General features: G+C 44.0%; 1 protein-coding gene across 7 annotated transcripts in view; it reads right to left on the bottom strand.

Moving 5' to 3' along the window:
- Positions 1–4,954: 4,954 nt before the first annotated feature.
- Positions 4,955–14,091, bottom strand: part of AUTS2 (activator of transcription and developmental regulator AUTS2) — a 794,855-nt gene continuing 785,718 nt past the window's right edge. For all 7 annotated transcript variants that reach the window (XM_064729514.1, XM_064729517.1, XM_064729513.1 and 4 more), the window contains 3 exons: positions 13,753–13,836; positions 12,685–12,907; positions 4,955–7,646 (listed from right to left, as the gene is read on the bottom strand). In XM_064729514.1, the coding sequence (XP_064585584.1) occupies positions 6,407–7,646; positions 12,685–12,907; positions 13,753–13,836 (1,547 nt within the window). In that variant the 3' untranslated portion in view covers positions 4,955–6,406. The remainder of the gene's footprint in view (positions 7,647–12,684; positions 12,908–13,752; positions 13,837–14,091) is intronic.

Genomic DNA, 14,091 nt, shown 5'->3' on the forward strand with positions numbered 1-14,091 from the left:
GGAGGGAGACGAAGGCTCCACCAGCCCCCCTCCTCTGGACAGACAGCAGCTGGAGTGATGTGGGCCATGCTCAGACCACACGTCCCTCATCCCTCTGAGAGGCAGGAGAGCAGCACCAGGGAAGGGCTGGCTCTCCTTTCACAGGGCAACGGCAATGAGAGTAGGGGAAAAAAAAAAAAAAAAAACAAAAAAGCAAACCAGAGCCAAGCTTTCTGCTGATATGGTGCAGACAGCTCTGGTGATTTTCAATAAACCATTTTAATCTATGTCCTTAGAAAACCTGGCATGAATTTCTTTCCCCATCTCCAAATGAAGCAATTATCTCGCTTAGTCCTTGGCTACTCCTTTCAAAAGCCAGGTAATGGGGAAAACAGACAGATGTGCTGAGACTTTGAGGAGGTCATAGAATAGAATCATAAAATCTCCTGAGTTGGAAGGGACCCACAAGGATCATTGAGTCCAGCTCCTTGAGCTGACATACAGTAACTCATTGTGTCGACTATTCGTACTAGAGAAGCATCTTTTATTCCCTTAACACAAGCACAATGTGCTTTGTTGCTGGTCTGTAGCAGCATGCAATTTAAACCTAACTCTCCAAAACACAATTGCCTCTATCGAGCGGAATGCTCTGGGTACGGAGCACTTCTAGTCCCTTGTATTAAATGTGACAAAGTAAGGTCACTCCTCAGTTAGCCTGAGCAGCGTCTGCCACTGCACCGCTGGGATTTCTGTCACTCAAGCAGGGGAACAGGAGAGCTCCTCACAGAGCAGACTCTCATAAAAACAATTTACAGCTACATTCACCTTGCCCAGAACAGCAGAGCCATCCCCTCTTGCAGCACAGCCTACACGTGTTTCAGGCTCTCTAACCACCCTCTTGCGGTACCACTGCAGAACAACATCTTTATCTAACAGGCTAAACCAAATCCAGTTCTGCTCCGCTGTTCTAGGATTAATGGAGACAAAACTTTCCTTTTGGCTGCAATAACTGGGCATTGTTTGATACCTCTCCCTCTTTTTTAAAATCAAATTAACCCCAAACACACCGTGGTGACCCCAAATACACTGAGGCCCCAAAAAAGGCACTACTGAAAATCCTTAGAAGTTTATGCTTGCATTTTTAGTTGTCTGTAAAAGAAAAAATAAAAAAAATCCCAAGCTTTTGATGCTAATGGAATTTCTGCTGCATAAAACCAACCCACACAATGACACTGATTCAATGGAAACTATTAAAGGGCTTTGAAGATGCAAAGCAAAAGATACATTTAATAAACATATTGTATATTTGATAGGTGACATCTTTATGCAATGAATTGATTCAATTCTTGCTTAATTATCTTGTCTTGAAACAAAGATGATTGTACTGGGGGTGGATGGCTCAGTTCCTAGGGCTAAATTCAAGTTTTTCAGTAGAGAAACATAAATTCAACGAAGAAAAATGCTGCACTCAGAGTGAGTTTCAGTACTGGGCAATATGATGATCAAAAGCCACATTAGGTGCTAAAATGCAGCAAATCTGCCCTTAGTAACAGAATGACCACAGCCCTTATCAGCTTGGGTCAATACTTGAACTACTTATCAATAAATAGGTAAAACCCATTCCTTCACAGGTAAGTTTAGCAGTCTGAGATGCCACAATTAGTTAATATGGAAGGTTAAAAGTACTTTCTAGAACCAAAGGAAATTCCTCATCTCCTGCCACCCTTGACTCTGCAATTTGCCTGATTTGGGCTTTTCTCTGTTCCCCAGTGGCTCTGGCAGTCACTCAGTTGCCCTGGGTGACTCCTGAGGTCACTCAGGCAGTAGTGCCTGGTATCACACTGCTGACTCTGTGTTTGGGGTTCCCAGCAGCACTTCTTCTGTTTATAAAATGGGGATAATGCTGTACTGATGTATTACCAGAACCAGCAAAGGAAACATCAGATAGCAGCAAAACAGACGTGTGAGATTGTGGGGTGCCACCAGGATTTTGTACTCTGCTCCTTGCTGGATTGAGCTTCTTCCCTGGTACTGTACCTGACAGCACTTGTGCATTCAGATGTCCATAAATACCTGTTGCTGTATGCAGCCTCACAGTGCACAAATGAGGAGGGGGAGCTATTTTATGACCAGGAAGTATCTTTGTGCTAACATGATTTCAGCTGCAAGATACCAGTGGTAAAAGGAAGGGGTATGACCCCAAGAGATGCCAGCTGGGAACTTCCACCTTGCCCACAGGCACAAACAGTCCAAGCCCCTCCAGCTGGAGACAGGGCACAGGGAGAACAGTCAGTCCTCACCTGCAGCTCTGGTTCTCCTTGGCTAGCAAAAATGTGGAGTTTTTTATACAGGTTTCCATGGCTAATTCACTGAAGCTTCAGTTTTAGTATGACTAAAAGAATTTTTGCATTATAGCTGCACTGGACTATGCTCAGTTGCCCCAACCAAGGGCACCAATCATGGTGCAGTCAAAGTAAGAGACAGGCTGTGCCCCAAAGAGCTTCATGTAAGGAATGGCCAGGATTGAGTTTTTACATGTGCAGGAAGGATCTGATGGGACCAGGACATCAGCAGGGCAGGAGGCAGCCCCACCACTCGTTTGCAAAGCAATTCCCAGCCAGCTGAGTTAGAGGCCAGCCTCCATCCAGAGCTCAGGCAGTCACACTCCAAAGGAAATTCTGACCATTTAACTGGAATCGTGCTCCAAATCACCTTCTGAATTCAAGCACTGCCACTCCAAAGCTGGCAGGTGGAGTCCAAAGAAGGAAGTTGGTTTATCCAGGTGGGACTTAACCAAGCCACCATGGCAGTAACAAAACCCTGTGTAACTGGAGTCCTTGGTCTCCAAACCACTGCTCACTCTTCTTCCTTGCCAGAAACCAAGCAGTGAGCCAAGGAGCTCCTCTGGAAGTGCAGCACCACTGCTCTGTGACCTTGGTCCCTGTCCAGAGCCTTTCAGCAGAGTCACCTGCACGTGTGAAGCTGTAATGAGAATTCAAATCTGCAAGAACCGTGCTAAACATTTCCTCAACGAGGCACAGCCACTACAAATGAAAATACTTGCAGAAAAATCGTCCTCAACCTCCATCTGCCTATCTTCCAGTCCAGCAAGGACTACAGTCTTCATGAGCTTATACAGGCAAAGGTAAAAAGGAACAACAAAATTACTTTTGTAAAAAAATCTGCAGTGTTTATTGCTGCCTCTGATAAGATTTAGCTGCCCTAGGTCATGAAAGAGGACAGGACTGGCAAAGAGGGGAGCAGTAAGGTATGAAAAGCAGAAAACCAGGCTGGAGCTAAGTCTTAGCAAGCAAAACCAAAGATCCAAACATAGGAATTTTAAAAAGAGACCAAGCATGGCATAAAATGAACAACATATCGGGAAACAAATGTTAGGACTGTTTTCAAAGATTCCCTTCCTAAACATTGTATTTGGCATCTAAGCTAGTGATAGGAAGCTGCTCTGTGGAAAATTAGTTGGAATTTGGGAAGATGGGACTTGAAAACGTAAAGCAAAGCCCTGGTTGCTATAAAGCACACTGAGGGTTTTCTATGATCAAAATCTCACACAACTTACAGAATTAATACCCTCATGATTCATTTCATTCCCACAGATGGTAGCTGGCATGGTTTTTAAATGAAATTCATTTCTTAAACACAAGTGAATTGAAAAGTAGAAGATTTAAGACAAATGTCCTGAATGGAAAATCCTTCAAAAAAGATCAAATTGTCTATAGCTGCAAGCTAACATCCCTATATCAAACTTCTGGAAAGCAGTGAATGCATCTGAAGACGTTTAAAGGCATTAAAAATCTTGTTTCATCTCTTACTACACCTTTCAGGCATACTCCTCTGAGCATCACCAGTACAAGAAGACTTGACACGTGGATCTTCCAAGGCATGGAGCACTGAAATTGAATTCAAAGGGACTGAAAGGCCTCGATGCTTTCTGGACTCTAGGAGCGAGGGCTCATTGGCTTAATTGGGAATTAAGGACCATCAATAAGAGTTTGCTCAGCACCTGGGAGGACAAGGATGAGAGCCTGGACAATCAAGACCACGTTTCTTCCCTCCTGAAGACGCTGCCAGAGCTGTCAGGCTCCTCTGCAAGGATGAGATGAGCCTGGAAGATGCTGCTCTCAATCAGACCCTGCCTCGTGGGGCCTCCCTCGCTGGCTCCAGCAGTTACATCCTCCTGTGGCCATCCAGTCCCGCCTTCTTCAGTAACTCAGCTTTTTAATGATGTGCATCCAGCAGACCAAGATTATGATCTAATTAAAATCTAATCCAAGTAGAGTTTTACTATATTTTTAAAGAACCTGGACAAGCCAAGGATCTGGTCTCCTTTCTGTTTCTTTTTCCCTGACAACTCTAAGGATTCCAGTAAGATGGCTGAGGAAAGTTTGCCATTTCCTTTCCAATTTTAACAGCTACTCCTGAACAAAACCCCACTGTTGGGAAAAAGGACTTCCTCCCCATAGCAACGATGGGGCACTGCACACAAAGAAGCACCTAGCAGTTTAGTTCACATTTTTTAATAACATGGCACAATTTACATTACACAAGTCTTCGCTGAGGAGGAAACATGCTGAAGATTGAGAGCCGCTTCACTTTTCTGTTCACATAGGATCTAGAAAGGACTTTATTACATACAGGATAAACAGCAAAAAGGTTTGTATATAACAATCTCTTTACAATACTGAAAGCTACCACTACGGTTCCAGTGTACATATTCCTCAGGGTTGGGACTTTTTTGTATTTTTCCTTTTGTTTGTAGAAAAAAAAAAAAAAAGAAAAAAAAAGAAACACTGCACAACATCTGGAGTTCACAAAAATCTGAAGCTCACAACTAAACCTTCAGTTGACTACTAAAATAGATCTCTGATCATTAGAAACAACTGTTTGTAGTTAACTTTTTTCTTTTTTTTCTTTTTTTTTGCCAAAACAGGGTAACAACTTCAGATAGCACTTTAATACACTAGAAGACCAATGGAACTAATTTTATTTCATACATATATTTTACAGTCCAGTAGACAAGATATTGAATTCTCTCTGATAAAGTCATATTCTCTCCAAATATTTAGACAAGAAACTTAACACATTATAAAAAAGTGTGTTATGAAAAGACAGATTTCAGAAGATTGATGCATATTTTTAAAAAGGACCATGTTCTTCAGGTTATTTCATGTCTTCTATGATTAGGGAACAACAAGGCTGACCTGTTAGCTATTCACAGACTTTATTACCAACTGAAATACAATAAATTCCATTATGAAATCTGCAATGGAGTTCATTAATTAAACTACTGATCCACAGTGAAAACATATCCATCATTTAGAAAAGTATTCACTTTCTTGTAGGATTTGTTTCAATGTAGTTAAAAATCACTTAACACAAAAAAAAATGTGTGTACAGATAAAAATGACACACTGGCAATAAAACCAGACATGAATGGCTATAAGCAGATGTTCTCCCCAAAATAAATTTGACATGTTAAGTGACAAAAGTTCTGGAAAATCTCCAGCATTCCATTATTACCATTTAACCCGGATTAATATGACTGAAACCCAATCTGCCATGACTCCATGTCAGTGATCACAGAGCACTAATCCTGACACCATCCAAGGGACACACGAGTTACAGTGACCTCAGCAGCCTGATGCAAGGGTTCACACAGAAAACTACACCTCTGAAGGGCTGTTTCTTCATCAAAACAAGAGAAGTAGGCTTCCATTAGAAATGAGCTTGTTCAGGGAAAATATGACTTTAATTATGTTGTGTGTTGAAAAGGCTCCTTTGAGTTATAAAGGCTTTTGTGAAAAGCCTTAAAATTCATTGCATAGTTGAAGGGGTTTAGCTGTCTATAACAATATAAGTAACACAGCATAAGCAGACTGTGTTGATCAATATTAAGTTTGCAAATAGCACAGTTTAAGAAGTATTAATGTATTATGTTACTTAATTTTATCTATTTACATTTGTACAAAGTAAAGCTTTCATCTTACCCTTTTTGCATATATGAACCATTAATCCATGAAGCAATCTTTTTACATAAATATCTACAATTGACTTCACTTCTGGTTTGAAAGAGCTTTGTAGGGTTGACATTGGTGGTGGCTTGTTTCTAGTCAAATCACTCAGACTGACGTCTTGTTCTTCAGTTCAAATTTTGAAATTTTTAAGCTAGAAATAAAATAGAGTAGGAGACACGAGGAACATATGGAACATTGGCTAAAAGATCTGGAAAATTTCAACATATAATATACAAAAAAAATCATTTCAAAATCTTTGCACTCAGGTCTATACATATTGTACAGTGGGTCACATCCCCAGTCTGTATCAATGACTAGTAAGAAGGTCTTTATATTATGTTCATTTACAAGGTTTTTGTCCCTCTTGCTCTGGTTTTCACTGAGTCTCGCTCTGCTTATCGAGCTTCGATGTCCTTGAGGGTGTGAGAGGGAGGCCTCTCTCTCATCTCTGTGGACAGAGGAGTAGTCCTTCTGGGAGAGCCGGGCCGCGGGCCCAGCGTGGAGATAAGAGGCGGCGGGGCACTGAGAGCTGCTGTGGGGGGAGTTTTATTGAGGAGGCCGTTCTGGTGTCCCGTGGGGGGGCTGACGCGGGGGTAGTGCATGCTGGGCAGGCCTGGCGTGAGCAGGCCGGGGTGGGGCAGGTGCCCGTCCAGGGCGGCGGGGTGCACCGAGTGCAGGCGCGCGTGCTCGTAGTCCTCGCGGAGCATGTGCAGCCGCTCCCGCTCGTCCAGGTGCGCGCCCCGCTCGTGCTCCCGGCGCGGGTCCACGGACAGAGGGTGGTGGTGGTGGTGGTGGTGGTTGTAGTCGTGAGGTTCCCGATCCCTGAATGACCTGTCTGCTTCGTACAACCTTGGCGTAGAGAGGCGATGGAGGGGGTCATTTCTTAGCAAAAAGTCTCTGCCCAGGGGGTCTCTCCGATGAATATCCAGCTCTCTGTAGGGATCTCTCAAGGGATCTCTCATTGGATCCCAGTGGAAAGAAGGATAGGGGAAACGTTCTCCACCAGGAATTGGGCTAATTCCCATAAAAGGGGTCATCATGCGAGTCCTGTCCAGGCCACTGATGCTGTTCATGTGATGTATACCAGTCACACCTACAGTCATGGGCATAGACACTAAAGGACTTGGGTGGACGTTGGATGTGGATATAGGTGGCGGCTGATCAGATGACCTATGAGTCTGAGGTCCCTCAGGCTGAACATCATGGTCTTCCTTTCGCTCTTCCTTCACCTTGACTTCGTTGCTTTTCTTCGGGTTATCGTACGCCGGCTCGTTCTTCCTGTCGGCCTCGCGGTTGGAAGTGCTGTTGGGCCTGGTGCTCTCCACAACGGGGGGCCTGGCATAGGGCGAAGGAACCCTGGGCATTTGTTTAGACTCTTCCACCACTCGGCTTTCATGGCTCAGGCCTTCTTTCTCTGAAACGTAGCTGTCCTTCACCTTGTGCTCTTCAACATTAATCTCCTTCCGAGATTCGGAGTGATCCCTCTCTCGTTCTTTGGGTTTCTCTTTTTCTCGAACCTCGGGATTCAGATGGCTCCTGATCTGCTCACTTGAGCTGCGGTTATGTCCGAGGGAGTTTACTGGATGGATAGGTGCTGGCGAAGGATGGCTGGAGTGTCTTTTCTCAATGCTCTCCCTACAAGAAAGAGAAGCGTGAGATGAAGGCATGAGAAGCTCTGCAAAGAAAACAAAGCATCAGAGTGCCTGGCTTTCTACTCGTGGCTTTGCAGAGAGCTGGTGAATGCACCAGTAAAGGCACTGTGCCTTTGGCACACCCAAAACTCCAGAAGAACATCCCATCTCTAAACTTGGCCTACTCTGTTATCACAGCAGCTGCAGATCTCCAAAGCTGCTCTGTGAAGAATCTGACTGAGATCTCAAACACTGAACTCCACAGAAGGCTCCCATGGGCATCTAGCTCTAGGACATGTATTGCAAAGACTTTAAATGTTTGCAAAGAAGAGAGAAAAGTAAAAACATACTCATTTCATCCAAAAAGTGAGGGAATTAAATACAAATTACATGGTTAATAGTATTCTACCTACTTCTTCTTTTAAGAATACATTTGGGAAAATAGATTCCTATTTTTCAAATGGCTTTTAAAAACATTTCCGGACCTATGTACACTACTAATTTCTCTCCTCTATTCTTTTCCAATGTCTAGCTTTTCAATTTACTTTTTGCAATTCCATTTACTTCAAGCTGAGGCAAAATCCTTTTGAGTACCACCAGTGCTGATGGTGCCACCCCAGCCCTCTGACAGAAGGTAATTCCCTGAGTGTGCAGTGACCCTCAGTGCAGGGTTTAACAGAGCTGCCCATCACACAGAGTTTGTGTCGACCTCCTCAGCAGAGATAAATCTGCTCTGTCTGTCCATCCTTCACACTGGCTCTGAAAACACCATGCCTGGAGTCAGCTGCTCCTCAGATGACCAACCCTTCCCATGTCTAGGTTAAAACAAGCTGAGCAGGACAGGGCCAATGCTACCAAGTCAGAAAATACTGTGAATTCATTCCATCTTTCAAACCTAATAATGGTGCACAACAGTTTGGGGAATTATTGTCTGGCAGTGAACAAAAATCTAAATATGGAAATGGGTTCCATACCAATTATTTTCAGGAAGTAATGTTGACCAGGAGTTGTTATGGGCAATGCTAAGTGAAAAAGCTCTCTCATTTAAAACTGATCAAATTCACAAGGTGAATCTAATCCCTCAGTTCCAATGATTTTAGCCTCTTAGTAATTTCAATTGACCTCTGAGTTGGAATCTCTCCATAAAGACAGCTCCACATATTCAGTGCTGGACACGTGCTGTTTGCTGAGCATGGAAATTCTGTTCCATGTGGGATGAGGGACAGTGTGCTGTTAAAGGCAACAATTATTTATGGCCAGAAACTAAAACCCAGGAAGTTCCAACTCAACACAAGAAAGAACTTTCCATTGAGGTGGCAGAGCACTGGAACAGGATGCCCAGGGAGGTGTCTCTGAAGACAAACCCACCTGGCACATTCCTGTGTCACCTGCTCTGGGTGGCCCTGCCTCCGCAGGGGGTTGGAGTGGATGATCTCCAGAGGTCCCTTCTGTCCCCAGCTATTCTGGGATTCTGTGGGAAGGGTAAGCAGTGAGGGCTGCCCTCAGCTCCAGCTGACACGGTGTCTCTCTGGGTGCTGGTGTCACCAGCAGATGACACTCTGGCCAGGATAAGCAGTACTGGCTGCTGAAGGGCAGCTCAGGGGGTGACTCCTCAGTGAACATTTGCTCCTTCACCCATACAATTTCTGCCCCCTACTTCTTTTGCTGAGCTGTGTAAGATTTGTAGCTCTAGGTACTTTTGGACAGTGAAACTGCGGCAAATGCAGAAAAAATGCCTGGGAGAAGGAAACTCTCATTCTAATGTCACCAGGTGCATCTTCTGCTGTGTCTAGACTGAACTGTTGAAACTGTCATTTCATGGGCCATGTCTGAGACCTCCAAAGTTCAGAATGTAACTCTTGGAAAACACTTGGAAGGCAGAGCAGCTGATACCAGCCCTGCCTGGTCTGCACTGCCCAGCATTTCACTGTTTGGGATCAGGAGCTGCCTTCATTCAATGAGACCTGAACAGTCTGGAAATCACATCCTGGCTCTCATTTCCTTCCACCTGCTTTCCACCAAGAGTTGAGGCATTTAACAGCTTCCACATCTGGACACAGGGAGACCAAGTCAAGGCCCTCCAGTGAAGGATTCTCAACGTGAAGGTTCAATTCCTTTACTTTGGTGGGAAATCACTGGCTTGTGGGCTCTGCAATGCCTAATCTTTTATTTATTTTGCTTATGGGACTAGTTTAGAGGGTACCCTTAATTGTTTTATTTCCCTAGGAAAGCTCATTCAGTCCTTTTGTTGATATTTAATCAATTTTCCATATAATTGATGTACTTTAAATGACACATAAAATTTAGAAAAAATAACAGCTGTTTTCTGTAATTAAGGAGAAATATATGTGCAACCAAAATGACAAATTCCTTTGCCAATGTCATTGTATTCAATGACAGTGTTGGTAACATCTCAAGAGGCTCCTGATTATCCAGCTCATTTAAGTGAGCTGCACATAGTCCAGTGGACAGAGAAGGAATAACTTTTTAATCCTCACATTTGTCAAGAGCTCCTGAGGTTGATAACATGAGAACAGCTCTAAGCCACTGCCTCCACAAAGAAGAAAGTTAAAATCACATTATCCAATGAACATATTACCAAGTAAGAGAAGTTCTGAGGCTGTGTGCTACACTGAAAAATACTGAATTTCTTATGCTGAGGTGTGTGCCTCATTTATATTGATTGAAAGATCAACAGATTCTTGGTTGGTTTGGTTTAATGCTCTAGCATTGCAGACCCTTAAATGCCATTATGATTATACTGGAAGCGTTCAGTGACATCTTTTAAACAAAATACCACTGAGAAGGAACAAATCCTGCTTTTCACATTTCCTATTTTTAATTTTTTTCCCCTAATGTTGGGCTGGAATAAAAGAGTCTTTAAGAAAACCCCTCCACCACTGCAATCAATCGCAGAGTCGCAGAACACCCTGAGCTGGAAGGGACATGCAATGTTGCAGGAGCCATCAGGGCTCTGCAGTGCCACTCCCAGCCAGGCCAGGGTCACTGCTGCACTTCTGCACTCTGGGCTGCCTGAGGATTCACCTCTCCCAGTCTGCCTGCACAGGACTTGCAGCTGATCCAAGAGGAGCCACCAGGGATCTCCACCCCAACCAACACCAACCTTAGCTGGGGAGCTCCAATGGAGCTCAATGCTTTTGGCTGCCTGCGCCATTCCTGGCTTGGTAAGGTTACACCCTTGATGACCAGGTGATTTTGAGATGAAATCAAACCTCTGGGTGTGATTCCCAGCTCTTCCTGCCTGGGCAAATTAATTTCAAATAGATAACAGAGCTTGGGACCTCAATTAGAAAGCTCTGTGCTCACCCCTGTGGGTGCCACTGGACGGTGAGGAGGAGGAAGGAGAGGCTCTCAACTCCTCAGACATTCTCTGCACAGGGAGCACAGCTCTGGGAAGGGATCCTCAGCCTCTCCTCACACAGCCCACAGTGTGAACATGCTGCAGAGTGCCACGTCCCAGCCCACAGAGCTGGGCACACAGCAGCACTGCAGGGGTGAAACCAGGACTGCACTCACTGCAAGCTGGAACTGTGCACAAGTGTGAGGGATGGATGATGCTTACTGCTAAGCTCTCAAATTATTGAAAAGAAATATGTTCTGAGCTATGATATGGAGTTCAGGCAATGCCAAAGCAGCTTGCAATGAATGTTTTCAGTAAGGGATTTTCTTCAGCAGAACACTTCATGAGAAAACAACAAAACAGCAACCAAAATAATCACATAATTCTACAGACTACCCAGATCTTAGTAACTAAAATGCTTTGCCATTCAAGCCAGTAAAGTTACTCACATGCTTAAGCCTTTTGCAGGACAGAAAACCCAATTTGTAACAGCAATTTCTTTTAAAGCATTAACATCAGACATGAAAATAATGAAGCTATGCTACCAAACAGAAAATATTCCAAATGGAAAATGTAGGTGAAAAGATCTGTAGTTCGCCTTTCTTTTAGAACAATGTAGAAAAGCTCTTCCATGTAGTTTTAGAATATCTAATGTGTTAGCATAACTTCTTTTAGAAAAGGCTACTAATGCATATCTTTGGGTTAGTGACAGAGAAGTCAGAAAAGCACATCTCCTAAATATTCTTTTAGATTAAAATATTAGAAACAAATAGCCATTATGTAGTAAAGTAATGTGCAAACTTAACAGGAAAGCCATCAAGCCACAATTGAAAAAGCTGAAATCAGCCTCTCTACAGTTTTCAAGGAAGGCATGACACTTGCTGAATGGCAAACTCTTATAAATTTGGTACTTCAATGTTAAGAGGAATTTTTACTGCGTTAACTGAATAATGGGAACAGTCCTGACAAAAAATAAATATTGACCAGGTTTTACTTTCCATTAACCCTTCCCAGCCTGGACATGTGAGCATGCAAGTCCATGTAAAACACTGAATAGAAAGGTGTTGGAAAGTGTGTTAACAGCAGTGCAAGTGTAGGGGCTTCTTTGAGGGGAAAGAAGGTGCTTTGCATGAACTGCATGCTCTGAAGCTTGCTATGGTTTTGGCACGTGACATTCCTGGTGCATTTTAGTCTTCTCATCTCACACCTTTAGCACTGGTCCCTCTGGTCAGGCTGTTTATTGAGGAGGGAGGAAGTGTTTTGCAGACAAGGTCTGATTTAAGTATTTGAAGGTGCAGATAAGCATCTGATAGACTTCAGAATCCTTTCCTCCATGCTGTCAGGCACTATCTCCATGTTAACCCTTCAAGAGACCTACGACAATGTGACCCACAGGGTAAGAGTGGGTGGGTCTGATTCTATTCCCACTTGGCACCGCCTGAACTGGGCTCCAGCAAAGCTCCTTCAGGTGAAGTGTGAGGTGCAAGTGGGAAGAGAACCCCTGCAGAGGGGAACACCTGAGCTGCAAACCTGCCTCTTGCGTGGTGCCACCCTGGGGACAGCTCCAGGCGTGCCTCTGGTGAAGCTCTGCCTTCACAACGTGCCAGGCTGGGGAGGGTTAAAAGCGGAACGGAGCCCCAAGCTTTGAACTAGACAAATTCTTGGAAGTGTTCTTTCGTACCTTTCTTTGTCATCTTTACTAACAGATGAGTCTCGTTTATCTACATCTCTATCTCTGTCATGAGCTGCAGCAGATGAACTGCGCTCCAGCTCTCCTGGCTTCAGCCAGGGCGGAGGGGTCGGGAACGAAGGAGGAGTTCGGTGCAGTCGGTTCCAGGGCTCGTGAGGGTTGCTAAAGCTCTGCATACTGGGGCCATCCTTGTGGCCGAACATTGAGTTGGGTGCTGAAATGGTGAAGTGGAAAACAAAAAGGTTTAAGAAAAAGGTATGCTCTAGTGAAGGTACTTACCAAAACAACTTTTACAGCACTCAGAGTTAAAATGAATACATATTATTGGGAGCTGGAAAAGGAAAGGAAATTAACAGAGATTCATTAGAGGGTCTCATTCCTAAAAATGGGCAGGCATCTGACAGCTCTTTTAATTGGAAAGGGAAATGCTGTGGATAAAATTGACAAGGGATGAAGGAGTAAGATAAAAGTGACAATGACCCTTATTCCAAATGTTTTGGAGACATCAGGAAATGACCGTTATAGGGACTATAAATAATGGAACTTGTTGCATTTGATCCTGAACCAAAATAAAATAATATGTGACCAAAATCATGCCAGATTTGAAGTATGAAGAAAGAGAGTGACTTTTAAAAGGATGATTTTCTGTGACTGGCTAAATTTAGAAAAATGTTGATGAACCTGGACTAGTAAATGCAGGTTAGTGATCTTTTCCAGGCACATGGCCTGAATTACTGGTGAGAAAGGAAAAAAAGTCTCCATCCACAGCTCCCTAGCTGCACGCATTATTTACATCTGAACATGCAACAAAACTGTGGAAATTTTCACACTAAAAGGCTCTATTTTTTTCTTTTTAATGAACAATGTAATGGTAACATTTAGCACTAGTTTGAACCCAAACTATTAAGTAATTAACAAAAACCAATTTACTGACAACTGGAAAAGGCCGCTTTCCAAATTCCCATCTTTTAGTGGTAGGTGATGTAACCAACCAGTACAAAAGAGAGCCAGGTGGCCCTGGCAGGCTGCAGAGCAGCAGGGCCATGCCCAGGTACTCACTGACTGTGGGGTTCCCGAGCCCCCCGAAGGCGTTGCTGCCCACGGCGGTGAGGCCGCTGAACGACGCCGGCCGGTTGAAGGGCTCTGCAAAGCAACACAAAGAGCTGAAACCCCTGGGGCTGCAGCTCCCACCCAGCAGCCCTGAGGCACCCCCTGCACCCCAGCTGTGCCCTCACACAGCAGGGTTCTGATGGGCTGGGACACAAAACACTGGCTTTGTTGTTGGCCATACCCCCTGGCATCATCTACTAAAAAAATTCCTCTTAAAGAAAATCAGTGTTAAAATGGACATGATATGTGACGGACATCTTTTATGAAAAATAATTTCCTTACGATTTT

The sequence above is a fragment of the Zonotrichia leucophrys genome, chromosome 19 (assembly GCF_028769735.1).
Source record: "Zonotrichia leucophrys gambelii isolate GWCS_2022_RI chromosome 19, RI_Zleu_2.0, whole genome shotgun sequence".
Taxonomy (NCBI): domain Eukaryota; kingdom Metazoa; phylum Chordata; class Aves; order Passeriformes; family Passerellidae; genus Zonotrichia; species Zonotrichia leucophrys.